Source organism: Hypanus sabinus, chromosome 8 (genome assembly GCF_030144855.1).
Source record: "Hypanus sabinus isolate sHypSab1 chromosome 8, sHypSab1.hap1, whole genome shotgun sequence".
In the NCBI taxonomy this organism is placed as follows: Eukaryota; Metazoa; Chordata; class Chondrichthyes; order Myliobatiformes; family Dasyatidae; genus Hypanus; species Hypanus sabinus.
In genome coordinates, this window is record NC_082713.1 from 72,096,703 (window position 1) to 72,123,971 (window position 27,269).

General features: G+C 37.9%; 1 protein-coding gene across 3 annotated transcripts in view; it reads left to right on the forward strand.

Moving 5' to 3' along the window:
• The window catches only part of lrch2 (leucine-rich repeats and calponin homology (CH) domain containing 2), a 180,439-nt gene that overhangs the window by 55,438 nt on the left and 97,732 nt on the right, over window positions 1-27,269 (forward strand). For all 3 annotated transcript variants that reach the window (XM_059977329.1, XM_059977330.1, XM_059977331.1), the window contains exons 2-3: window positions 21,421-21,565; window positions 23,882-24,008. In XM_059977329.1, coding sequence (XP_059833312.1) covers window positions 21,421-21,565; window positions 23,882-24,008 — 272 coding nt within the window. The remainder of the gene's footprint in view (window positions 1-21,420; window positions 21,566-23,881; window positions 24,009-27,269) is intronic.

The window sequence follows — 27,269 nt, forward strand, 5'->3', positions numbered from 1 at the left end:
TTCAGAAAGTAATGAGGTGTGAGATCCAAGGAGACCATGTTTTGAGGATCCAGAATTGGCTTGCCCACAAAAGGCAAAAGATGGTTGTGGATGGTTTGTATTCTGCATGGAGGACGGTGACCAGTGGTGTGCCTCAGGGAGCTGTTCTAGGACCCTTCCTCTTTGTAATTTTTGTAAAACACCTGGATGAGCAAGTAAAAGGGTGGGTTGGTAAGTTTGCAGTTGACACAAAAGTTGGGGGTGGTGTTGTGGATAGTTTGCAGGGTTGTCAGAGGTTACAGTGCAATATCGATAGGATGCAGAACTGGGCTGAGAGTAGCAGATGGAGTACAACACAGGTAAGTGTGAAGTGGTTCATTTCGGTAGGTCAAATCTGAAGACAAAATATAATATTAATTGTAAGACTCTTGGCAGTGTGGAGGTGAGATCTTGGGGTCCATGTCAGTAGCACACTTAAAGCTGCTGCACAGCTTGACAGTGTTGTTAAGGTGTATGGTATGTTGGCCTTCATCAACCATGGGATTGAGTTCAAGAGCTGTGAGGTAATGCTACAAGACCTTAGTTAGACCCCACTTGGAGTACTGTGTTCGGTTCTGGTCGCCTCATTACAGGAAGGATATGAATACTATAGAGAGAGTGCAGAGGAGATTTACAAGGATGTTGCCTGGATTGGAGATTATGCCTTATGAGAATAGGTTGAGTGAACCTGGCCTTTTCTCCTGGGAGCAATGGAGGATGAGAGATGACCTGATAGAGGTGTACAAGATGAGGAGAGGCATTAATCATTTGGATAGCCAGAGGCTTTTTCCCAGGGCTGAAATGGCTAACATGAGGGAGCAGAGTTTTAAGGTGCTTGGAAGTAGCTACAAAGGTGATGTCAGAGGCAAGTTTTAAACACAGAGTGGTGATTGCATGGAATGGACTGCCAGTGAAGGTGGTAGAGGCGAATACAAAAGACTCTTGGATAGGTACAAGGAGCTTAGAAAAATAGAGGGCTATGTGGTAGGGAAATTCTAGGCAGTTTCTCAAATAGGTTACATCATTGGCATAACATTGTGGGCCAAAGGGCCTGTAATGTGCTGTCGCTTTCTATGTTTCTAAACATTTCCTGCAGCTGCTGATCAGACTTGCAAAATGGTGAGGAAGAATGTTAGACTATTTGTCTGTGAAAACTGTTTCAGTTCATTATTTTTGGGATAACTTGCAGGAACAGCCCTCTTCAGGTCATGCCACAGCATCTCAATTGGGTTAAGGTCTGGACTCTGACTTGGCCATTCCAAAACACTAATTTTCTTCTTTTTAAGCCTTCTCTTGTTGATTTACTGTTGTATTTTGGATCATTGTCTTGTTGTATCATCCAACTTCTATTAAGTTTCAGGTGACAAGAGTGCTACCCTGACATTCTCCTGTAAAATTCTGGATACAATTTTGAATTCATTGTTCCATTAATGATTACAAGCTGTTGAGGCCCTGAGGCAGCAAACAGTCCCAAACTATGATGCTCCTTCCACCATGTTTTATAGTTGGGATGAGGTTTTGGTGTTTGGGTGCAGTGCCCTTTTTCCTTCTGTAACACTCTAAGGTTTCACTGCTAAGGTAATGGTTTTGCTGTAGCAGCAATGTTTGGGTTGTGACCAGAGATAACAGGGCCTTTGGAATGTATATTAGCCAATGGGAGGCATGTTGTTTGTTCTTGTGGGTCTGGGAGCAGGGATTTCAGTGTTTTGTTGAAAAGAGAAGACACGAATGAAAAGAGTTGGTAGACCGCCAGATGGAGTGGACTTGGGGTGAGGGTCTGACGGTCAGCGACATTCCGTGAGCTCCAGTGTACACTTTAGACTTACATTAAAATGGGCCCTTTTTCTTTTAATTTTCTTTTCTAGTCCTTTAGTTAGATTAAGATTTATAAAGTTCAGTTGTTTAATTGCATACGGTGTATTGTCTGATATTGTTCAGATTTGTAACCGGGCAACACATCACGCAGCATCCACACAAACAAGATTTCTCAGTTTGGATGGGCCAGAGGCTGTCTTACCCTAGACAAACGTATGCTGGCTGAACCTCAGGGTTACACTCCAAATATAGTGGAGTGCATTTCTGCTAAAAAGTTCACCTGTCCACAGAATATTGTCCTAGGGGTGTTGCAGAATATCCCGGAGGTCTTCGCAATGTTTTTTTTTTTGAAGAGCAGTGGTTTGACTTGTCCTGATGACTCTAGGTGATGTGGACAATGGAAAGTCAAAATAATTCCTGCCACACACTCCCAGTGAAATGTGTTCTTTGGTCAGTCAATGTGACATGATAATCCCCATCTAAGAATATTTTTCTTGATCACAGTTTTTGGTGTGCATGGCAGTGACTCTCATTGCTGGAATAGCTTCCACACATCTTGAAAAGATGTCCACTATTACCAGAATGTTGGAGTATCCTTGACATTCTGTCAAAGTAATGCAGTCCACTTCTTAGTGTACAAACAGACCAAGTGGAGCAGTGGCACGTAATTGTGGTAGCTTTCCTGCTGCTCCAGGATTTGTTTTCTGCATCTTTCAAACATTTGTCAAGCTTGCATTCTGAACTTTGGATTCCACCATCACTGGGAGAATCTGTTTAATGCCTTTTCTACCTCAATGTGTCTCAGGGAGTGTATCTGCTTTGCTGTATAAGGAAACAATGTAGATGGAGCTTGTAGACTGTGACTGGTGCTTGATGTTTAACTTCCCACCATTCTCCATCCAGAGCCACTTTTCTGGTTAGAGCATTGCGCTGTTATCTCTCGATTGTGATGTGTATTTCCCTTGATATGGATTTCAGTTTCATTTCCATAACTTTATTTGTCAAGTTCATTGCATATGGTGTGTTCTCAGTGCTGTTTTTAACTCTTTGACCTCTTTTACTAATTTTACTATTTTTATTTTTTTACACTCTTCCTGTGCTGCTTTTTTTTCTGTGATTTCATCTACAAATGCATTTCCATGGCTTTCAATTTGTAGTCATTTTGGAGTGACTTCTACATTTTAATATAGCCACTTTTGACTGCAATTGCATTACACTCTTGCATTAGTTGTCCATTTTTGATTGGGGTTCCTACATCCGTAAGAATTTTTCATCTCTAAGTTTTCAAAATGCTAAACAACTCCAAAAGCATATCGAGAATCAGTGTACACCCTAACCTCGTTATATGCGGGGATACGTTCCTTGCAGTCGATGTATAATGTGAATAATTATTTAAATAGAGAAAATAGGGATGCATTCCAGAGGGCTTCCTAAATATGCTTTGTCTGTAATTTATTCATATTTTCATACCAATACGACACAAAAGCTGTACCACAAGGCACATTTGTTTTATATTTCAGCAATTTAAGGTAATATTCAACGTAATAAATCATAGGAAGTTAACATACAAGGGTGTACAGTACTCACCAACAGTGGCAGGTGTGTTCGCTCCAGGAGATGAGTGGGTGTTGCGGTGTAAGGATCAAATCAAGCACAGCAAGGGGTGAAAGAAGACTCACAGCACTCTTAGAACTCCCGGCAGCAGGACATGACACTGGTTTGAAAAAGTGCTGAGGGTTGCTTGTTTGGCAGCATTTTGTTTTTCAGCATAAATTTGCTTGTAAGGAGGAAGGGTTGATGGCAGGGAACGACTGAAATGCTGACTCCGTTCTAAACTTGGGTCCATGTCCATCGCCATTTGTGCCAAGTGTTCCAACTTCCACCATTCCCTCAAAATCATCTGTTGCTTGCAGCATCTGACAGATACCTCGCTGTAAAAACAAATACACCTTGAATGTGGATCACACCTTAGTCGAGTGGTTGAAACAGCGATGTTGTGTTATGCGGCAAGAAACACATTGTTATGTTAGGATGAATGCTGTCCAAATGTGTAGGATGGGCTGGTGCATTGTTAAGCAACAAAAGAACTTTAAAGGCAAGATTCTGTTCCCGGTAGTTGCGTCCCAGAGCTGTGTTACCTTCAGCTGATGCCGCGCTGTTTATAATGTCCAACTTTTTTTCAAGAGTTAAAGTGGTTCTCTGACGCTCGGCCCAGGACATGACATCGGATGCTTAGGAGGCATAGTTAAATATTTCAAGCACAAAATCACTGCACCGTAGGTAAAACCAACAAAAGTTTTAGAGCGCAAGATCGCACATCAACACCTTGCCAAAACCAATGCAAGACTGGTGGGAATGAGACTGTGAGGCGCGCACACCTGACTTGTATTGGCGGGAAAGCGGGACTCCTCGCATAACTGAGTTTTGGATGCATATAAGGTAACATTGGTAGAAATAGTTTCCTCGCATAACTATGAATCCGCATAGTCTGAAGACACATATAACGAGGATAGGGTGTAGATATTAGTTGATCTTCCTTCTGCTGCCCTACGGGCTTCAATCATAGAGTTTTCTGTTTTTCCTATTGCAGAGGTACCAGCATCCATGCTTCCTGATGCCAGCACTTAAGTTTCAGAAAATGGCCCATCCAGCCATTCAGATTGCTCTCTCAGTGGTTGATTAATCAGTGTACAGAATCAGATCTGGGCTCAGCAGAGGGGATTCTTTGTAATAATTTGCATCATGGCATGTTATTCTTGTAGAGTCATGGGTCATCATAGTCTAACAGGAATTCAGCACATTCATTTCTAATCAGTAAGTGAACATAACAAGCTGTCTAGTTTATGCTCTATCAAGGCAAGCAAGGGCTGTAGGAAAGAGCTTAGTTGCTTTTTGAATGCGACAATACATCCATTACGTCCAACATTGCTTGTTGAAATCGTGTCATCAAATTAGTATATTCAGACTTTTGTGAGGCAGAGGATTGAATTTGCTTTTGAGTTTATTTTTGTTGTCCAGCTTGTTTCTTATACCAACAACATCTACCCCAGTGTCCTTTCAAAGTGACATTTTACTCTAGGGGATCGGCTTTGGAGTCTGGCTCAAACTCAGATTGCTATGATACATGTAATTCTTGTCCAGTTTCTGTTGGTTAATAGATGTTGGCTGTTGACTCACTTGCAGCATCTGTGGCTGTTCTAGCAAGCAAGGTATTTTAAGATCCTCTTAGATAGATGCATGAAGCTTAGAAAAATAGAGGGCTATGCGCTGGTGAAATTTGCGGCAGTTTCTAGAGTAGATTGTATGGTCAGCACAACATTGTGCACCGAAGGCCTGTAATGTTCTGTAGATTTCTGTGTTCTGTGGCCCATGGCCAATTCCTGTTGTTGGACAGGCAACTGACACACCTGCAGTGATCTTATTCAGATTTTCATATCTAATTCCACTTTTTTGTGGCTTTCACTTGCTCATTATATGTAACACCAAGTTTACTCCAATTCAGTTTGGTCAACAACATCTGGTTTCAAGCCATCCATAACAGTTGACCTCAGGTGACCATATGTAGAGTCCCCTATCTTCACTTATTCCTTTATCTCCTGAATAACTGAACCATTTATTCATGAGATGTCATTTCTCTGGCTGGTGGCACAATGGCATTAGCGCCAGACTCCGGAGCGAAGGCTTCTGAGTTAGAATCCAAGTCGGGCCACCACCGAGTACACTTTCCATCATGCTGGGTTGAGTGTCGAGCTAGCCATTTGGCCTCATAAAAAAAACAAAGGATCAAGTCAGGGATGTTCATACCGTGACCTAGTTAATCCGAAAGGAGACCAACCTTGACTCCACACGCCAGACAAGAATGGCTGACTGTCAGGTGTGACACGCTAAAAAAAAACTGAACCACGCTATCCTATACTGTTCTGCATATTCAGAAACATCTTTCGCTTGCAATCAACCACTATCCACAGTTAGTCTGTATTGGGGCCTGTTCTTCCAACCACCTTGTAACAGCATTCCAGTCATCTTGTATATTTTGTTTATCATCATCCATGTTGTCATCAACTCTATGATTTGACTGTCTGATTTGCTGAGAAGACAAGGTAGTCAAAATGTGGATGCCATCATTTTTTAATATATTGCGATACAATACGGAATAGGGTTTTCCGGTCCTCTGAGCTTGCCTCCTAGCAAGCCCTGATTTAACCTTAGCCTAACTACAGAACAATTTACAATGACTAATTCATCTACCAACTGGTATGCCTTTGGACTGTGGAAGAAAACAGGAGCACCCTGAGGAAACCCACATAATCATGGAGTGAACATACAAACTTGTACGGGTGCAGCTTGTATATGTTCTTAATATGTTGAAGCTCAGCCCAGGTTTTTAAACTTCCTTATTTAGGATGTGGAACTTCTTTAGATCACTTGGTAACCTTTTCTGGTTCAAGTGGTAGACGGAAAAACATCTGTCTTCGTTCATAGGTTCCATCTTCAGTCTTCACTTGGTCTTTATTGGAGCAAACCATGACATAGCTAAGACACTAGAGGCCACTGTAGAGTTCGGGTCATGTCCATGTTGTAATTCCTCAAAATTAGGAGGGTGTTGCTACTTCAGAGGACTGTCCAATATGTGGATGTTTACTAAGAAGAAGCATCACTGGCAGGGTCGCCCATTTGAGGTTCCTGAGTAGCTTTCTCATACTGCTTCATTTTGTTTCAAATCTCTGTACTATGCACTTCAATTTGATTACACTTATCGAGTTGTTTTTTTCCCACTGGTTTAGTCGATGCAAAGATTTGCTCTTAACTTTTTAACGTCTCTGGTATACTCTTTTTTGTAGTTTATCACAAGTTTTTTTTCCTTTCTCAATTAAGTTCTTGTCCATTAACTTTTTTTACTTACACAGTCAAATTGACCATGTGTTCATATCTTCAACATATTCTATTTTTTTTTCTTTTCTTCAGGCATTCTGTGTACCTTATCACATGCATTCTTAATAGACTCTACATTGATACATTTCATCTTAATTTCTTTTTCATTAATTTTATCAAACAGAAATGTTTTACTGAGGTAAGCGCTCAAACTCTCAGTGATCTGGTCACACGTGACTGGAGATTCTGTGGTAGGTTTCACGACTTTGGTCATTGTCTTAATTCAGTCTTGTGTAGCATTTAATTTGTACATACTTTTTATCAGCTGGACTGTGATAGAAATATTGGATTGCAATCAGGATATTGTTGTAGGATTGCAGTTGTAATTTTATTGGATTGTGTCAGTCTTTGTGGAATTGCAATTGGTATTTTGTCAGACTGCAGTCAAAACTTTGTAGGATTACAATTGAAATCTTACAGAATTGCAGTCGAAATTTTAGGACAATAATCTGAATTCTGTGGGATTGCAATCGATCTCTGAAGATTCCTTAGCTACTCCACCAGCTTCTACAAATTTAAATTGAGCGCAATGTTAACTTCAGTGTTGGTCTGCTTTTTTCCCCAAATAGCATTGTGTAATAAGGTTCAAAGGAGAGTAGCGAGAACAGTGCCAAAAAGTGAGAGAAGGTGATGGTGGGAAAAGAACAAAGGAAAGAGCAAGAGCCTATGTGCTCTGCTCTTGTACCAGTTTGCTAATTCCACTGAATTTCCATCAATAACAGACGTTCCATTCAAACCTTGTAGATAAGTGTTCACCAATCAGCCCATATTCAAATAGTACAATACCCAACAAGCTTCCAGAATAATACAAAGCTGTAACCACTAGGAAACACACTGAACAATTGCAGATACATAGGTGATTATATGAAAATGCAAGCACAAGTTAAACTTAAAAGCCAATAACAGTTATACAAGCTAATCCAACAAAAGGGACTGATTAGGGATAGTCAACATGGCTTGTGTGTGCTAGGTCATGTCTAACCAATGTTGTAGAGTTTTTTGAGGACTTTACCTGGAAAGCTGATGAAAGAAAGGAAAGAGATGTTATCTGCATGGGTTTCAAGACCTTTGAAGTTCTGAATGGGATGTGGCCAGAGGTTCAGTAGCTTGCCATTTAGGATGTGTTATTAAATTGGATTTGGCATTGTTTTCATGGGAGGCCTATAACTAGTGGTATACTGCAGGATTTGTGTTGTCTGTTGTTGTTTGTCATCTATATCAAGGATCTGGATGATGTTATAAGCTGGATCAACAAAAATATATGAACCAAGATTAGCGGCTTAGTGGGCAACAAGGAAGACTATCAAAGCTTACAGTGGGATCTGGATCAGCTGGAAAAATGGGCTGAAAAATGACAGCTGTAATTTAATGCAGGCAAGTGTGAAATTTTGCAATTTGAGAGGATAAACCAGGATAGGTCTTGCACAGTTAATGGTAGGGCACTGAGGATTGTAGTAGAACAGAGGAATCTGGGAAATACAGATCCATAATTCCTTGACAGTGATATCACAGGGTCTTAAAGTAACATGATAGGATCTTAAACAAAGCTTTTGGCACATTGGACTTCATAAATCAAAGTATTGTGTACAGGAGTTGGGATATTATGTTAAAGTTGTATAAGATGTTTGTGAGGCCTAATTTGGAGTATTGTGTATAGTTCTGGTCACCTGCATATAGGAAAGGTATAAATAAACTTCAAAAGTTCAAAGTGAATTTATTATCAAAATATATACTGTGTCATCATATACAATCCTGAGATTAATTTTCTTGTGAAAATTCACAGTAAATGTAAAGAAACACACTAGAATCAATGAAAGACCACACAAGATGGACAAACAGCCCATGTATAAAAGACAAACTATGCAAATACAAAAACAAAACAAACAAGCAGACAATATTAAGAACATGAGATGAAGAATCCTGGAAAGTGAATCATTTTTGGGAACAGTTTGGAGTTTGGGTGAGTGAAGAGCCTGAAAGTTGAGTAGTAATAATTGTTCATGAACATGATGGTGTGGGTTCGGAGGCTCCTGTACCTCTTTCCTGATGGTAGCAGCAAAAAGAGAGCATGGCTTGGGTGGTGGAAGTCCTTGATGATGGATGGTTTACCTGTGACTTCACATTGTGTTGATGTGCTCAATGGTGGGGAAGGCGTTATCCATGATGAGTGGCCTATATTCACTACTTTTGTAGGATTTTCTATACAAGGGCATCAGCGTTTCCATACTAGGGTGTGATGTGACTGGTCACTATACTCTCCACTGCTCATCTTTCGAAGTTTGCCAGAGGTTTCGATGACATGCCAAACCTACACAAACTTCTAAAAAGTAGAGATGCTGCTGTGCTTTCTTTGTAATGGTACTTACATGGTGGACCCAGGACAATTAGTTTGAGATGATAACACTGAGGAATTTAAAGCACTGTGACTCTCCACTTCTGATCCCCTGATGAGGACTAGCTTATTATCCTCCATTTTCCTCCTCCAATGGTCAATAGTCAGCTCTTTGTTCTTGCTGACGTTGAGTGAGAAGTTGTTGCTGTGGCATAACTTAGCCAGATTTTCCATATAGAATGAAGATGAGAAATTTCTTTAGCCAGAGTGGTGACCGGGTGAAATTTGTTGTCGCTGGCGACTGTGGAGGCTAAGTCATTGGACATATTTAAGGCAGAAGTGATAGATTCTTGATTAGTCAGGGCATGAAGGGTTACTGGGAGAATGCAGGAGATTGGTGTTGAGGAAAATGGATCATCAATGATGAAGTGGCGGAGCAGACTCATGGGCCAAATGGCCTGATTCTGCTCTAATATCTTATTGTCTTCTGCCAGTTGTCATTCTTCAGCCTACTTACCTAGGTGATCAAGGTTCCCCTGTAATATTGATAACCTTCATTGCTTACAATACCATTCATTTTAGTATCACCTGCAAACTTATTATACCTTGTACCTACTGAACTCAATAATTTAGATAAATGATGAACGATGGTGGGCCCAGCACAGATCCCTGTATCACACTTCTAGCCACGGGCCTCCAATCCAAAGAATACTCTTGCCAAACAAGCCAATTATGCATCTAAAAAAACACAAAATGCTGGCAGAACTCAGCAGGCCAGACAGCATCTATGGGAGGAGGTAATAATGAAGTTTCAGGCCGAAACCCTTCATCAGGAATGAAGTTACATGGGATGGTCGAGGAGGGATAAGAAGTGGGAGGGGGGATAAAGTAGAGAGCTGAGAGGTGATAGGCTGGAGGGAAATGGGCTGGGGGAAGGTGGAGAATTATGGGAAATAAAAGAGAAAGAAAGGTATGGCTGGGGGGAGAGATTATAGTGAGGGGAGAAAAACAGAGAGAAAGAGAACCAGACTAAAATAATAGATAGGGATGGGGGTAAGGGTGGGGGGCAGGGGTATCAACGGAGGTCAGTGAGTTAGATGTTCATGCCAGCAGTAAGGAGGCTACCTAAGCGGGAGATAAGGCATTGCTCCATCGACCTGTGTGTGGCCTTATCTTATCTGTCCTCCTCTTTTCTTGCATTATATCGACGATTGCATCGGTGCTGCTTCCTGCACGCATGCTGAGCTCGGCAACTTCATTAACTTCGCCCCCAACTTTCACCCCGCCCTCAAATTCACCTGGTCTATTTCCAACACCTCCCTCCCCTTTCTAGATCTTTCTGTTTCTATCTCTGGAGACACCCTATCCACCACGTCTACTACAAACCTCCTAACTCCCACAGCTACCTAGACTATTCCTCCTCCCACCCTGTCTCCTGCAAAAATGCTATACCTTTCTCTCAATTCCTCCGCCTCCACCGCATCTGCTCTCAGGATGAGGCCTTTCATTCTAGGACAAAGGAGATGTCTTCCTTTTTTAAAGAAAGGGGCTTCCCTTCGTCCACTATCAACTCTGCCCTCCATCGCGTCTCCCGTATTTCACACACCTCTGCCCTCACCCCGTCCCCCTGCCAGCCCACCAGGGATAGAGTTCCCCTGGTCCTCACCTATCACCCTACCAGCCTACAGATCAACGCACAATCGTCTGTAACTTCCGCCACCTCCTACACGTGATCCCACCAGCAACCACATCTTCCCCTCCCCCCAACTCTTGGCTTTCCAAAGGGATCTCTCCCTATGCGACTCTCTTGTCCATTCAGCCCCCCACATTCCTCCCCACAGACCTCCCTCCGGACACTCATCACTGAAAATGGAAGAAGTGCTACCCTTGCCCCCACACTTCTTCCCTCACCACCATCCCAGGCCCCCGACAGACCTTTTAGGTGAGGCACCACTTCACCTGTGAGTCAACTGGGGTGATATACTGTATCCGGTGCTCCCGATGTGGCCATTTATACATTGGGGAGACCGCCGCAGACTGGGAGACCGTTTTGCTGAACACCGGCGCTTGGTCCTCCAGCAGTGGCGGGATCTCCCCGTGGCCACACACTTCAATTCCACAGACCACTCCCATTCTGACATGTCTGTCCATGGCCTCCTCTACCGTCAAGATGAAGCCACACGCAGGTCGATGGAGCAATACCTTATCTCCCGCCTAGGTAGCCTCCTTCCTGCCGGCATGAACATCCAACTCACTGACCTCCGTTGATACCCCTATCCCCCACCCTTACCCCCATCCCTATCTATTATTTTAGTCTGGTTCTCTTTCTTTCTGTTTTTCTCCCCTCACTATAATCTCTCCCCCCAGCCATACCTTTCTTTCTCTTTTATTTCCCATAATTCTCCACCTTTCCCCTAGCCCATTTCCCTCCAGCGTATCACCTCCCAACTCTCTACTTTATCCCTCCCCCCACTTCTTATCCCCCTGGACCATCCCATGTTACTTCACTCCTGATGAAGGGTTTCGGCCCGAAACGTCGTCACTACCTCCTCCCATAGAAGCTGTCTGGATTGCTGAGTTCTGCCAGCATTTTGTGTTTTTATTTATTTCCAGCATCTGAAGATTCACTTGTGTTGCCAATTATGCATTTGCATAGCTAGCTCTTTCTGGAAGTTATGAGCTCCAGCCTTTCATGTAGGACCTTGTCAAATGCCTTGCTGACGTTGATATAGAAAACATCCACTGCCCTGCCCTCAACATTGTTCTTGGATGTCTCTTCAAATAACTAACAGATTTGTGAGTCACTAACCTACAAAGCTATGCTGACAGTCCTTACTTGGAGCTTGTACGTCGAGCTGCTAATAGATCCCGTCCATCAGAATCTCTCCAGTAACAAGCTCCATAGTTTGTAATACACACAAAATACTGGAGGAACTTGGCATGCCAGGTAGCATCTATTGCAAAGAGTATAGTCTATGTTTCGGGCCAAGTTCCTTTCTCAGGACAAAAGATTGCAGTTCACTGGCTTGATTTTGATGTCTTTCTTAAATAATGACACAATATTTGCCTCCTTCCAGAAACTTCACCAGTGGCTGCAGGTGATGCAGATATCTTTGCACGGGCTGCCTTTGCTACAGACAATGTCTGAGGGTTGTGCACTTCCCATTGGATCTTAAAACAAATATTTATTTCCTGACATTTAACAAATTTTCTGTACCCTTTTTCTTTGCTCCTGTCATTGGTTTTATCCAGTCGTTTTAAAATAAAGCCTATTTAGCAGATGAAACTACAAGTGCACAACAACACCCCGCCACAACCCCAAAGCTGGTTACACCATCAAATACGTAAATTTCAATTTCAATTAATCAACTTTGCGTTTGAATCCATGTTGGCCTTTAATACTTGTCCAATATTGTTACTTTTGTCATTTTATAAAATTTTTCCACACTGTAGTTTCCACACTTTTTTCTCTGTGGGGTGTATAACATTCACATTTTCCCAGAACGTGAGTGCAATCTCTGTTCCTGGGATGCAAATGCCTGAATTATGGAGACATTGTACAAATGAATAAGCTTCCTTAATGTTATTAAATGCAAATACACATGGATTTGTTCCTTTGACTGACAGAACTAATTTCCTCTCCACTTATAGTTTTTCTTTCTTAAGAATCTTGTGTACTTTAATGCCATTTATTATAATATAGTGGAGCTGTAGTTAATAAATCAAGGGATTTTTGTGACTTGCGGAAGAAGTCGATTTACAGGTGTCTATAAAAACAGAACCAGACCCAGGCCATTATTTATGGAAGGCCTGTCCCCACATATTTCAATGATTTTTGCCACTGCTGCTCTTTCCATGCCGAACAATCTGGGATGAATCCAATGCAAACTTTTTTTTTAAGTACATTTAAGTCTTTTAACTGTGTTCCTCCAGAATTTTGTGTGTGTTGCTTGGATTTCCAGTATCTACAGATTTTCTCTTGTTCATGAAATCTACTATTCGTAAAGCAAATGCTGCAGGTACTGGTAATCCAAAATTTAAAAAAAGGTGTCCACAGAGAGAGTTGATGCTTAAGCTTGATCACTATTCTACAGTTCTCAATTATGTCTTCAAAGGTCCTCTTGGTATCTATTTTCATGCAAGTTCACATTTAGTACCAAGCCCATGCCATCTGCATGAATGGAGCATTTTGATCTCTGACTTGCCTGGTCTCTCCTTTTATCATCTATTTGCTATTCATATATCAAAAAATTATGTTCTATTTTTGACCATACTTTTTATTTCCTTTTTTACTTCCCATCTGAATTTTCTGCAAACAGTCTCTTCTCTTTTGTATTATCAACCTGAAGTTGTGGTACTGTAGATTTTGCAGAACATCCTGTTCACATATGCTGTATCACACTCATTCTGGTTTCCATACTTATCCCTTGCATTGCTCCAGAAGTTTCTAATATGTGCTCACTTTTATTTTTTTATTTTAATCTGTGAAGTTCTGTTATTAACTACCTTGCTTTTCTCCATTGTTCAAAGTTTAAATGGACCAAGCATAGCAGCACTTTTGTACTCAACATAATCATATCAGCACTTTTGCAGCCATACCCATATCAGATTTTATGGTTCTCGCTTGCGCTGTTGCAGAAGGTGCAACACATGTCCCTCCCTTCTCATCCCCAAAATACACTATCCAGCTGAAATGCTAATTATTTGCATTATTTTCAGTATTGCTGTGTTTATTGCCCATAATCAAAATTATGCTACACGGAAAGATGAATTTCCTATCACACATTCTGTATCACTTCCACTCTGATTACCCTACTTGTCCCTTACATTGCATATATTGCTCCAGAACTTGTGATAATGTGTCTCCGCTGTTTTCCGCCTCATCCCATCCCATTTTCCTTTAACCTTGTGGCACCATTTCCACACCTCCTTCTCCTATCCAACCCTCACTACATTCCTTTGATGCAAGAATTCCCAACCCTTTTTATGCCATGGACCCCTGCCATTAACCCAGGGGTCCATTGGCCCCAGGTTGGGAATCCCTGCTTGGAGGGTCATGAAAGTCCTGGGTAGACGCTCAGGAATGCCATCACACTCAGATGGAGAAGGATTCTCCATTGCTGTTTCCATAACCATTTTGTTTTCCCTGTCAGGGTTGATGGCCTTGATCTGAACTCTTGAACTCAGGATTTCAGTTCAGGGCCATCAACCCTGGCTGATAAAACAAAACTGTAACGGAAACAGCAAAGAAGACTGCTTCTCCATCTGAATGCAAAAGTGACCCTACCAGGAGCCAAAGCATAAACACCTCACTTAACCCAACGTAGCTCTTCAGGTCTTTGAGATACGCAAACCTCCGAAACACAATGAGGTTATGGTCCTCTTGGAGGTAGTCAAAAACATCAACTATTTATTCCTCTTCATAGTTACTGTCTTTTTTTTAATAATTTTTTTTATTGAATTTTCAAATAGTTACAAAAGGGAAAAAAAGTTATCAACTCTTCCCCCTCCCCCCTAACATATCCCTGTAGAAAGAGGAAAAAAAAGAGTAGAAAAAAGAAAGAAAGAAAGAGTGCCTGGATAGCGGAAGATCCCCACTTGCTCCACGAAGTTCATAATAGTTTTAGTATATATATTTATTTATTTCCCAAAATAACCAATAATTCTATCTTTGGAGCACCTATATATTTAATCCTATCTTTTGTAAATAAGGGTGCCAAATTTTCAGAAATATTTCATATTTATCCCTTATAAGTAATTTTTTCAAGTGGAATGCAGCTGAAAATTTCAGTCATCCAATGATCTATACTTAAGTATGAATCTGATTTCCAAGTAACTGCAATACCCTTTTTGGTTACTGCCAATGCAATTTTTATGAATTCTTTCTGATATTTATTCAGTTTGGATTTCAGTTTTATCCTTTCAATATCACCTAGTAAAAATAATGTTGGATTATGTGGAAGTTGTGTTCCAATAATTTGTTCCAATAAAACTCTTAAATTTGTCCAAAAAGGTTGAATTTTAAAACAAGACCAAATAAAGTGTAAAAAAGTACCAATTTCTTGATTACATCGGAAACAATGATCAGATAAATTTGGGTTTATTTATTTTTTGTGGTGTAATATATAATTGATGTAAAAATTATATTGCACTAATCTTAACCAGACATTTGTTGTATTTGTCATACTGTCAAGACATAGTCTTGACCAACTTGTTTCTTCAATTTTAATATTCAAATCACTTTCCCATTTTTGTCTTGACTTATGAATTCCTTGTTTAATTGCCTGTTTTTGAATCAAACTATACATACAAGAAATAATTTTTTAAATTTTTCCTTTTTGAATTAAAGTTTCTATTTCATTAGGTTTCGGCAATAACATTGTTTGACCCAATTTATCTCTTAAATAAGCCCTTAATTGGAAATAACAAAAAAGAGTGTTGTTTGATATTTTGTATTTATTCTTTAATTGATCAAATGACATTAATATACCTCCTTCAAAACAATCACCTATATATCTAATCCCTTTTTGAAACCAGTTGTATAAAAGTTGGTTATCCATTGTAAAAGGAATAAGTTTATTTTGAATTAAAGGTCTCTTTGCTAATAAAGATTTCTTTATCTCATCATCAACATTTATCTTATCCCATAAATCAATCAAATGCTTTAATATAGGAGGGTTCTTTCTTTTCCCGTATCCATTTAGATTCCCACTTATATATAAAATCTTCTGGTATATTTTATCCTAATTTATCTAATTCTATTCTAATCCATGCCGGTTTATCTTCATCAAAAAAAGATGCAATAAATCTAAGTTGATTTGCTTTATAATAATTCTTAAAGTTTGGAAGTTGTAGGTCAAATTTCAATGTTAATTTTTCCAACGATTTTCTTGATATCTTGCCTTTCCAAAGGAACTTCCTCACACATTTATTTAACTCTTGAAAATACTTCTGCGGTAATTGTATTGGTAGTGTTTGGAATAAATATTGTAATCTAGGGGATATATTCATTTTTACAGCATTTACTCTGCCTACTAATGTTATTTGTAATATAATCTATTTATTAAGATCTTCTTGAATTTTTTTCAATAATGGTAAATAATTTAATTTATATAAATTCTTTTTATCATTATCAACTCTTATACCTAAATATTTTATACCATTTATCAGTTATCTAAATTGAGTTATTAGTCAACATTGATTATAATCTCCTTTAGTAAGGGTTAGAATTTCACTTTTATCCCAATTTATTTTGTAGCCTGATATTTTCCCACATTCTTCCAATCTAGAAGATAATTTACGCAGCAAATACAATGGGTTTGTTAAATAAAGCAAAACATCGTCAGCAAATAAATTAATCTTATATTCCTCCCGGTTAACTCTGAAACCCATAATATCTGGGTCTGTTCTAATTAATTCAGCTAATGGTTCTATCGCCAACACAAATAAAGCAGGTGATAATGGACAACCTTGACTAGTTTACCTTGTTAACTGTTGAAATTTGGCCATTTGTCACTACTTTAGCTTTGGGATTACTATTTAAGGTTTTAATCCATTTTATAAAAGATACTCCTAATCCATATTTTTCCAATACCTTAAATAAAAAATCCCATTCCAATCTATCGTGCTTTTTCTGCATCTAAAGCAACTGCCACACTCATTTCCTCCCTCTTTTGTGCCAAATGAATTATGCTAAGTATTCGAGTTACATTATCTGCCGATTGTCTATTTTTGATAAATCCTGTTTGACCCATATGTACTAATTTTGGTAAGTATTTAGATAATCTATTAGATAAAAATTTTGCCATTATTTTATAGTCGGTATTCAACAAAGAAATAGATGTTGGCTTTAAAAGATCTCTATTTTTTTGGCAATATTATTAAAATAGCGTTCTTTCTGCTTGGTAGATTAACTCCATAAAAGGAGGAATTAGTAAATCTTTAAACTTTTTATAAAATTCAGGCGGAAAACCATCCTCTCCTGGGGATTTATTACTCTGAAGTGATCCTGAAGCTTCTTCAACCTCTCTTTATGTAAAAGGCATATCTAATCCCTTCTGTTCTTCCAAATTCAATTTTGGAAGAGTTATTTGTGATAAAAACCTTTCTACCTTGACATTATCATTTTGTGATTCTGATTGATACAATTCAGAATAAAAATTCTTAAAAGTTTCATTAATTTCTAAAGGTTTATAAGTAATTTTATTTACACTTGTTCTAATTGCATTTATCATTTTGGAAATCTGATCTGTTTTTAACTGCGAAGCAAGAATTTTGTGTGATCTTTCACCTAGTTCATAATATCTCTGTTTAGTTCTCATAATTGCTTTTTCTGTTAGGTACGTCTGAAGTGTATTATATTGTAACTTCTTGTTAACAAGTTGTCTTCATTTCTTTTCTGTCATATATCTTTGAGATTCTTTTTCTAAATTTGTAATCTCTTTTTCCAATTGATCTATTTCTACCATATATTCCTTCTTAATTTTAGAAGTATAAATTATCTGGCCTCTCAAATATGCCTTCATTGCTTCCCATACTATAAATTTATCATCAACTGAATGTAAATTTGTATCTAAGAAAACGGAATCTGCTTTTTCATGAAATCACAAAAATCTTGACGTTTTAATAATATTGAATTAAATCTCCCAACTGTAAATCGATTCCTCTTTATCCATCATCATTGTCATTGTCAAGGGGAAAGATCTGACAATATTCTTGCTTTATATTCCATATTTTTCACTGTCTTGAATGTTCGTTGATAATAGGAAAAAATCTATCCTTGAACAAGTTTTATGTCTTTTTGAATAAAATGAGTAATCTCTTTCTTTTGGATTAATTCTTCTCCATATAACAATCAAATTTAAATCTTTCATCAATGATAAAGTTAATTTTGCTACTTTTGATTTTGTAACAACCTTTGTTGATCTATCTAAAACTAGGTCTAGACAAAAATTAAAATCTCCACTTATTAATATTTTGTCATGTGCGTCAGCCAAATTCAAAAAGCCCTCTTTTATAAATTTTATATTATTTTCATTTGGTGCATAAATATTCATGAGTCCATAGTTCTAAAAAAATTTGACAATGTATAATTAAATATCTCCCCGCAGAATCAATTAAAACATTTTGTATTTTAATTGGTAAAGTTTTATTAACCAAAATTGCAACTCCCCTCGCCTTTGAATTAAATGAAGCTGCAATAACACTTCTGACCCAATCTCTCTTTAATTTCTGATGTTCTATCTCTGTTAAGTGTGTTTCTTGTAAAAAAAACTATATCTATTTTCATTTTCTTAATGTATGTTAAAATTCTTTTTCTTTTCACCGGTCTATTAAGCCCATTAATATTCAGAAAATTCAGTAAATTAGTCATTATTTTTAACAGGGTTACGCCAGTCTATATTGTGTTGCCTTTATGGCAGTTATTTACTGTATAATATTTTTGCTTAGTAGTTCATTCGTTAGCATTCTAGTTAAAGTTAGGATTGTTTAAAGTAAATTTGTTGTCTGTGATATATCGTGGCACGTGATGAGGTCACATCCGGTTTTGCCGCGTCTTGTGGGAAAATACCGGTTTGGGAGAAACAGAAAGGTGGGGGCCGACATGTACAAGTCCAGCGCAAGCGCCAGCAAAGTTTTCTTTCTATGCACCAGAAACATAGTGAAGGCAACGCTGTAAGTCATGAGATAATCGATATGTTGAATTAAAATGTTAACGCCGATCCTGTTAAAAGTAACAACGGTCGATAAGGTTTATGTTTTCGTTAGTTAAAGAGTTGCGGATAGTTTGTGTTGAATTGTATTTAAAGCAGTCAATGGCGTAGGTAGATTCTGACTGCTGCACTTTAATGTAATGTAGTTGTAGTTTTACTTTTGCAAGTATTTACGATGTAAATGTAATATCAAGAAGGAAACAAATGCTGTACAAATCTTGTATTGTTTTATCAACAGTTTTCACCATACGTTAATGTGGAAGAGTGAACAGTAAATGGTTAATCTTACTGTGATCCTGTCGTCATTGACAAAGATTTAACTCGGTGTTTAGTTTGGCGTTCCGTTACACCCGCGTGAGAACACTACAATAGTAATACCTAACTTTTCAACTTTCGTAGTACCTTGGGGAATCTTTTTAAAATTCTCCGTGTTGCTATGTGTCTCTCCCTCCCGCCCCCCACAATTGTCCAGGCAAAGAAAGAAAGATTAAAGAAAAATAGATTATAAGAAATAAAATAACAAAATACCCCCCTACTGTTGTGAATAAAAATAAACACAACTTTACCCCCCTCCATTGTACAGGTCATGGCAATTGCCATGATTACACACGTGAATCCCATAGCAATCGATCCGAAGTTCCCCCAGCTCCCCCGTAACATAAAAAAGTATATACAAGAAAAAATAATGTCACTACTCTTGATTAATATTTCTCAAATTTTTACCTTTCTCCCCCTGTATCATATAATTAAGAATATATTTAAATATTATTCTGTCCTTAAACATCCATCAACTCCATTCACTGTCCCTGTCTTCATCTTTAATCCATTTCACTTTTAAATCTTTGGCTGTGGTTAGCGAATATTTAGGAGTTCTTGTGCAAATTCTTCCACATCCCGATAATCAGTAAAAGCTCTTCTTTTTCCGTCATCCAAAAAAATTATCAGGGTTGCCAGGTGGCGCAATATAAATTTATAACCCTTTTCCCATAAAACTTTTTTCGCTGGGTTAAATTCCTTCTTTTTGAAAGGTCATAACTTATATCAGGATAGCAAGGAACTATTTTCCCTTCTATCATCAATGGCCCGTTTCTCTTTCTGGCACGTTGGGCAGCCGCCTTCAGGATCTTTTCTTTATCTTGATATCTTAAGCATTTTATCAAGATTGATTGTGGGTTTTAATCAACTTGAGGCCTTGATCTTAAGGCTCTGTGAGCCCTTTCAATTTCAATTAACTGGGTTCCTTCTTCCATTTCCAAAATTTCCGGAATCTATTATTGAAAAAAAATTATTGGATCCTCTCCCTCTATACCTTTTTTAAGTCCAACAATCTTAATATTATTTCGAAGGCTAAAATTTTCAAGTACATCCACTTTTTCCAACAACCGTTTTCTTTCTGATGTCCAGGCAGAAATATTATCTATCTTCCATTTTATTCACTCTATCAATGGTGTATCCCGTTGTTTCTTCCAAGTTTTGAATTTTCTTGTCCATTTTGTCCTGTCTTTTCATCATTTTATCAAACATAATCTTCATATTTTTAATATTTTTTATTACTTTTAATGCTTTTAACATGCTTTATTTGCACCAGATTTTTTTATGTCTCCAATATCACTTCCAACCTCTTCCTGTTGCTCTTCTTTATTTGTCTCTTCATCTTTGTCTGATTTATCCAGAGAATCTGATTCCACCTCATATTCACTTTCACCTTCAGTTCCGATCATAGCTGGGATTTGTAGTTTGGGTTGCTCGTGTTTGCGCATGCCCCTTCCTTCACGCATGCACAATTCCTGTTGCTCTTTTTTTTGGAGACGGTTGATGTTGCCGCAGCTTCCTGTTCTGTATCGCTGGAGGTAAAATGCACTTGAACCCGAGGCTCTTTGATGGTGGCCGGCCTTGATTCTTTTCCAACTTGTGTTGTCTTCAAAGTAGTAGTTTTCTTATGCTTCTGTTTAGGAGACATATTTTAAGACAATCCTGAGTAGTTTATAAGTAATTTAAAAAAAATGTTTACTAACTTTTCTTCACTTAAACATTATTTTACTGGTTTTTATGGGAGAGCTGGATTTCCACGTCTTGGTCCTACGTCATCACTTGACGTCCCCTCATAGTTGCTGTCTGACCTGTTGATTTCCTCCAGCACGTGTGTGTTGCTCATGATTTCCAGCATCTACAGAATTGCTTGAATTTATTCCCATCATCTTTATCTTCCTCCCTCTTGTTCCCCGTCACCTTCCCACATTACATTTTCTACGGTCCTTTCCTATCAGATTCCTTCAGCCATTTACCTTTCCCACCTGTCAACTCCTTACTTCTCATATTATTTCTCCTTCTCTCCCCTAAACACCTGTGTTTCCCCCTATCACAGACTAGCTGTTGCTCCTCATCCACTCTGATTCTTGCTTCTGTCCCCATCCTTTCTTGCTCTGATAAAGGGCATTGGCATGAAATGTCAACTGTTCAGTTCCCTCCATAGTTGCTACCTGACCCTCAAGATTACTTAATATGTATTGAACCAAATTTCCAACATCTGCAGTCTCCTGTGTCTTAATTATTCCTATAATCTAAATCATGCAATTGCATATAACTGAGTCACCATTCTTTTTTTTTCAGATCTCTCAAAGAACAGATTTATTGAAATTCCACAAGAGGTTTGTTTGTTCGCACCACTGGAGACATTACATTTGTATCACAATTGCATTAAGTGCATTCCAGAAACAGTTGTTAATCTGCAAATGCTAACTTTTCTAAATATTAGGTAAGTAATTGGTTTTATCATGAGCAATAGTTAAATTCTAAAATTTACAAGGGTTAATCTGGATAATAATCCTTTCCTGTTATGTCAGAGTTTGTAATCCCTTAGTTTGTGATTTTACTAAGGGAAAGATATGGTATTTTTAAGATTATTTTGCTTTTAAGACTTTTTAGTTTTTGTTGCTATAAGAAAATAGGTATTTACTTGACGAAGAGGCTTAATTTAAAGAACTTTTCTCAGATTGCAGGTGTAAACAGATTAGTTTCTCATCCACGTGAGTAGACATCAGTTAGTGGTGCCATCCAAAGGAGAGTGCCTCTTACAAGCAGCATTTCTTTTGTATCTTTGTGCAGGTCTATATTGAGCTCCTGTCCTGGAATAGGTGTTTGACTTGTAATTACTCTGGTGATGTTCCATTAACTCCTGGAATAACATTAGTTTATTTGATTAATGAGGAAAAGTTTGGTCAGGGTGAATACTGGATGCATTGGTTGTTTTTATTTTCATTTTGAGAGCTTCGCTATCCTTTTTCTCAAAATCCAAATCGGGCTTATTATCACTAATGTATGTTGTGAAAATTGTTGTTTTGTGCAGCAGTCCTATACAAAACATAAAAATTAAGTTATAAAATAAATAGAAGAATAGCAGTCTAGTGTTATAAACCATTCAGAATTCTAATGGTGGAGGGGAAGAAGTTATTCTCAAAATGTTGAGTGCAAGACTTCAGGCTCCTGTGCCTCCTTCCTAATGATAGTTATGCAAAGAGGGCATGTTCTGGATAATGAGGGTCTTTAATGAGGCAGCCCTCTTGAGGCACATCCTCTTGAAGATGTCCTCAATAATGGAAACCGTTGTGCTTGTGATGGAACTGAGCTTTGCAGTGAAAGCAAAGGAGACACCAACAAGAAGACATTGCCTCTCGTATCTAATCAAACTTCTGAAATTGAAGCTATTTGGGAGACTGAAGGCAATTGTTAACTTGTTGAGAAAGGAACATTCAAATCACATTTCTCTCATCGCTTCCCATTTGAGAGATCAATTTCAGTTCTGTCAGTACAGTATTTTGATTAAGGGATTGTGGAATCTGCAGAATGATTCTGTTGGAATTTATTTGTAAAATATTATCTTCTAATGGTTTGACAGTGAAGTAGAAAATGTATTTTTCTTTGCATTCAAACAGATGCTGAGAAGTTGTAGTGTTAGCAAAAAGACCAATTGTGAGCTCCCAGTAAGAATAGTTAGGCTGATTTTTTTACATAAGGAATGTTGCATTGTGGTAACTGCTACAGTTTGTTGTGTTAAGCTGAAGTAAGTTTAATGGACTCAAGATCTTATTGCACAATTGACAAAATGTTCATTATGTCCTGATTTAAAATATTGTTTCAACAAAACTAAGCTTAAGTTGATTGCTATTTAGTAGACAAACATTATCTACCACGGTTGTCACCATAATATTGACTAACTCTGTTTCATATAGGTGGCTCCTAATTGTTAATTCTCCAATCAAGAAAAACAGTGAGGCAGCATTAACCTGCTGAATCCCTTTAGGGACCCATATTTCAATGAATTATACACATTGCATTGCCCTTTAATTGTGGATCTGTGAAACATTTTACATCTGTAAATTCTAGTATGATTGTTGAGAACCTATATAATATTTATGTGCAGGATAAATTCAATCCTATATTGAATCATAAAGAGATATGGGATTCAAGAGGCTCTTTGGCTTACTGAATCTGCAAATCACTCATTTACACTATTTTAATGAAATTCCATTTTTATTCTCGCGACATTCTCAACTCCTCCCCCCCCCCACCAAATTCTACCACTCTAATGTACCAGACAAAATATCATTCTGACTTTGTTAAATTTCCCATTTTCATATGAGTATTCCTGTATTGTGTTGAGTGTTTACTTATTAAAGCAATGGAGTGGTTACCAGTTCCTGAATTTTTTAATGAAATCTGACTTTACACAGATTCTCTATAAATGTTTTGTTAGTTTAAAGCATAATGAGATAATTTGCTTAAAGTGATGCAATATCAATAGCTATACCAAATGGATGATAGTGCAATGCCTACTGAAAGAAAGCAAACTGGTACTTCAGGAATTGGGGAACTCGACTATTTTGACCACTGAGTTTTTAATCTTGGTTTTGGAGCATTCATTTCTGACTTGCAGGAAAATGGTTCTCTGGACAGTTTTCAGGAACAGAATACTTGCATGACCTGCATTCATGAGCTATCCATTTTTTGTCTTTTTTGTTGTTTTAAAGTACTGTTACGGCTGCTTGACTTTGAACTCTACTTTGTCTTCTAGTCGAAATCTTCTATCAACATTGCCAAAATATCTGTTTAATCTTCCACTTAAAGTTTTAGTTGTGAGTAACAATAAGCTAGTTTCCTTACCAGAGGAAATTGGAAAGCTTAAAGATCTAATGGAATTGGTAAGTCTGTATTTGCTTGGTTGCATCCGTTCCTGTGGGTAAATTGATTATGGTTACGTAATATGTATTTGAATGTTACATTGTTTTAAGGATAAGGACTTTTGATCTAACCAGACAACTAGTAATTACAGCTTCAGGGACTGTGGGTTTATATAGAAAAAAAAAACAGAATTTTAATGCATGATTCTCAATCACTTATTTCACTGGGGAACGATATACAAACTTGCATTAAGTAGATCCTTCATTGAGTGAAAACTTGCAAGAAAATTAATCTCATAGTTGTATATGGTAACATTTATATAACTGGATTATGCATTGACTTTGAATTTTGAACTTCATGTGGGGAGCTATGGGAATTGCTGGAAAGATTCCTCATTCTGAAATCTTGACCATTGTGGTGAAGATCCTAAAATTAGAAAAAACTAATTGAGAGTTAATTGAGTGATATCCTGAGACTTGGTTAGAACTGTTGGTCTTAATTTTGGAAGCCTGTAAAGGATTTTTTAAATTTATAAAAAGAGAGATAGTATCATAAGAGTAAGATAACAATACTAAAAATTAAAAATTTCTACAGTTATATAAAAGAGAAAAGAATGGCTGAAGTAAACATTATTAAAGATGAAACTGGGAAATTAATGTTGGGAAATTGGGAAATAGCACATTTCAAATTATTTTGAATAAATCTTGGCTCTCGACACAAAAGTTACATCCTAGTGATTAAATAGATAATTAAGAGGGTATAGAAAGGGATGGAGTTGAAGGCTATATTGGCAAGCAAATAGATCTAAAAGTAGATGTCTCCTGACTCTGTTTGCTTCACTTTCAGAAAGTAGCCAGAAAAATGGTGGATGCATTTGTCTTAATCTATGGACCATTTTCTGTTTTTTATTCTGTAATTAATGGGTATGCCACATGAATCAGTGATTTAACAATTTGGATTAATAATTAAGGCAGAGTGGACTGTAGTTAAATTTGCTGTTAATTTGAAAATCCTGCTAGATGACAGGTACTGAATAGGATACAAAGGGGTAAAGTAGATTAATTGACTGGGTAAGAAACTTACAAATACAGTTATAATGTGAGGAAAATAAGGTATCTATTTTGGCATGATAAAGCAAATCATTACTTAAAAGGACAGACTATAAATCATAGTCATAAAAGCAAATTGGGGTTTTGGGTACAAAAAGGATAAATCTGTAAATACCATGATTAATTAAGGCAGTTAATGGAATACTGCTCTTTATTGCAAGGGGTGGGGATTATAAAAATAGATGTTTTGGTGCAACTTTAAGGGGTACTGCAGGAGCATCACATATAGTTTTGGTCTCCATATTTTGGGAACAATATGCTTGTATAGGAATCAGAACAGTTTGATTTTTGGAATGAAGGTGTTGAAGTGTGAGCAGAAATTGAACAGATTGACCCTACACTGATTGGAACTCAGAATGATGAAGCCAGCTTCTCAGCTGGAAGAGTTGCTGCCCCATAGCCACAGTAACCTGACCTACAGTGCTGTCTGTGTGGAGTAGGTAAGTTTTCCCCAGAACCATGTAGATTTCCTACATTTCAATTTTACCCCACATCAAAAGAAATGTGGGTTGGTGGGTTAGTTCAATGTTAATTTGACCTTTAGTATGTAATTGGGGACAATGAAATGTTATGTAATTAACATGTCTGTATGGACTTAGAAAAATAGCACAAAAAACAGGGTCTTTGCCATGACCAGAAATTACCACGTTTTTCAGTTAATCAGGGTAATCTGAAATACAATGGTAAGCAGTAATTCCTGCTAACTGGTGAAAAGAAGACTTGTGTTGAAGAGTAATTCAAGGGCTTGTAAGAACATTGAACACTACAGTGCAGTAATGGGCCCTTCAGCCCACAGTATTGTTCTGAACCAATTATAGTAATATTCAAATAGCCAACAAAATTAATCCCTTCTCACCTTGCCATCACTGTCCTTCCTTCTGACTGGAACATACCTGTCATGTATTCTGTGCAGTTGGTCTTTAAACATCCTCCAGATATTGGATCTGGATTTCCCCAAAAACATCTATTGCCAATTAACTCTCCCTAGTTACTGTTTAATTTATAATTCGCCCACTCCAATTTAAAACTCTCCTACAAGGTCCATACTTATTCTTATCTTTAGCTATCTCAAAACTTAAGAGGCTGCATTCCATAACTGTTTATCACAGTCACTTGCCCAGGCTCATTACCCAGTACCAGGTCTAGTATAGCCCCTTGCCTTGTTGGATTATCTGCACAAATTGATTTAAAAAGCCTTCTTGGCCTTTTGAATTTAACAAGTTCTGCCTCACCTAAACCTCTTGCACTAAGAACGTTCTAATTTATAGTAGCAAAGTTGACTTCCATGACAGCAACCCTTTTGTTTTTACACCTTTCCATAATCTGCCTGCGTATCTATTCCTTGACATCCCAGTGACTATTGGGGAGTTCTATAGTAAAATCCCATCAGAGTGATTGCAATATTCCTGTTTATTAGTTTTTCCCTATAGTCTCAGCAGAAGGGCCCTCTGGAATGTCCATCATTCGTGCAACTTACACTGCCCCTCCACTTTACCTCCCTCAGAAGAAGCTGGAATGTAGTTATGTGGTTGAAGCTAAATGCCTCATTTGGTCTGGACTTCGTAGGGAAATTCAGTCCTTAAAATCCAGTCCAAAATATGCTGCTGTGATTACATACAGTGCCTATAAAATGTATTTACCCTTTCCCCCACATCCCAGAAGTTTTCTTTTCTTATTATTTTTTCATATCTTCTTGACTTTCTTTTGAACATTGATCAACAGAAATAGACTCGTGTCAAAATGAAAATGGATCTCTACAAAGTGATCTAAATTAATTACAAATATAAACAAAATAATTGATTGCATAAGTTTCAACCCCTTTAATCTAATGCACCAGATCATCACTACTGCAGCTAACTGGTTTTAAAAGTCACATAATTAGTTCAATGAAGATCCGTTTTTGGAAATCTGTGTGCAGTTAAGGTGTTTCAATTGATTGTAGTAAAAATACACCTGGATCTGGAAGGTCCAACTGCTGGTGAGTTAGTATCCTTGCAAAAAGTACACCAGGAAGACAAAAGAGCACAACAAGCAACTCTGTAAATAGGTTTGTTGAAACGCACAAGTCAGGAGATGGGTAAAAGAAAATTTTCAAGTCACTGAATATCCCTTGGAGGACAGTTAAGTCAATTGTCAAGAAATGGAAAGAATAAGGCACAGCTGTAAGTCTGC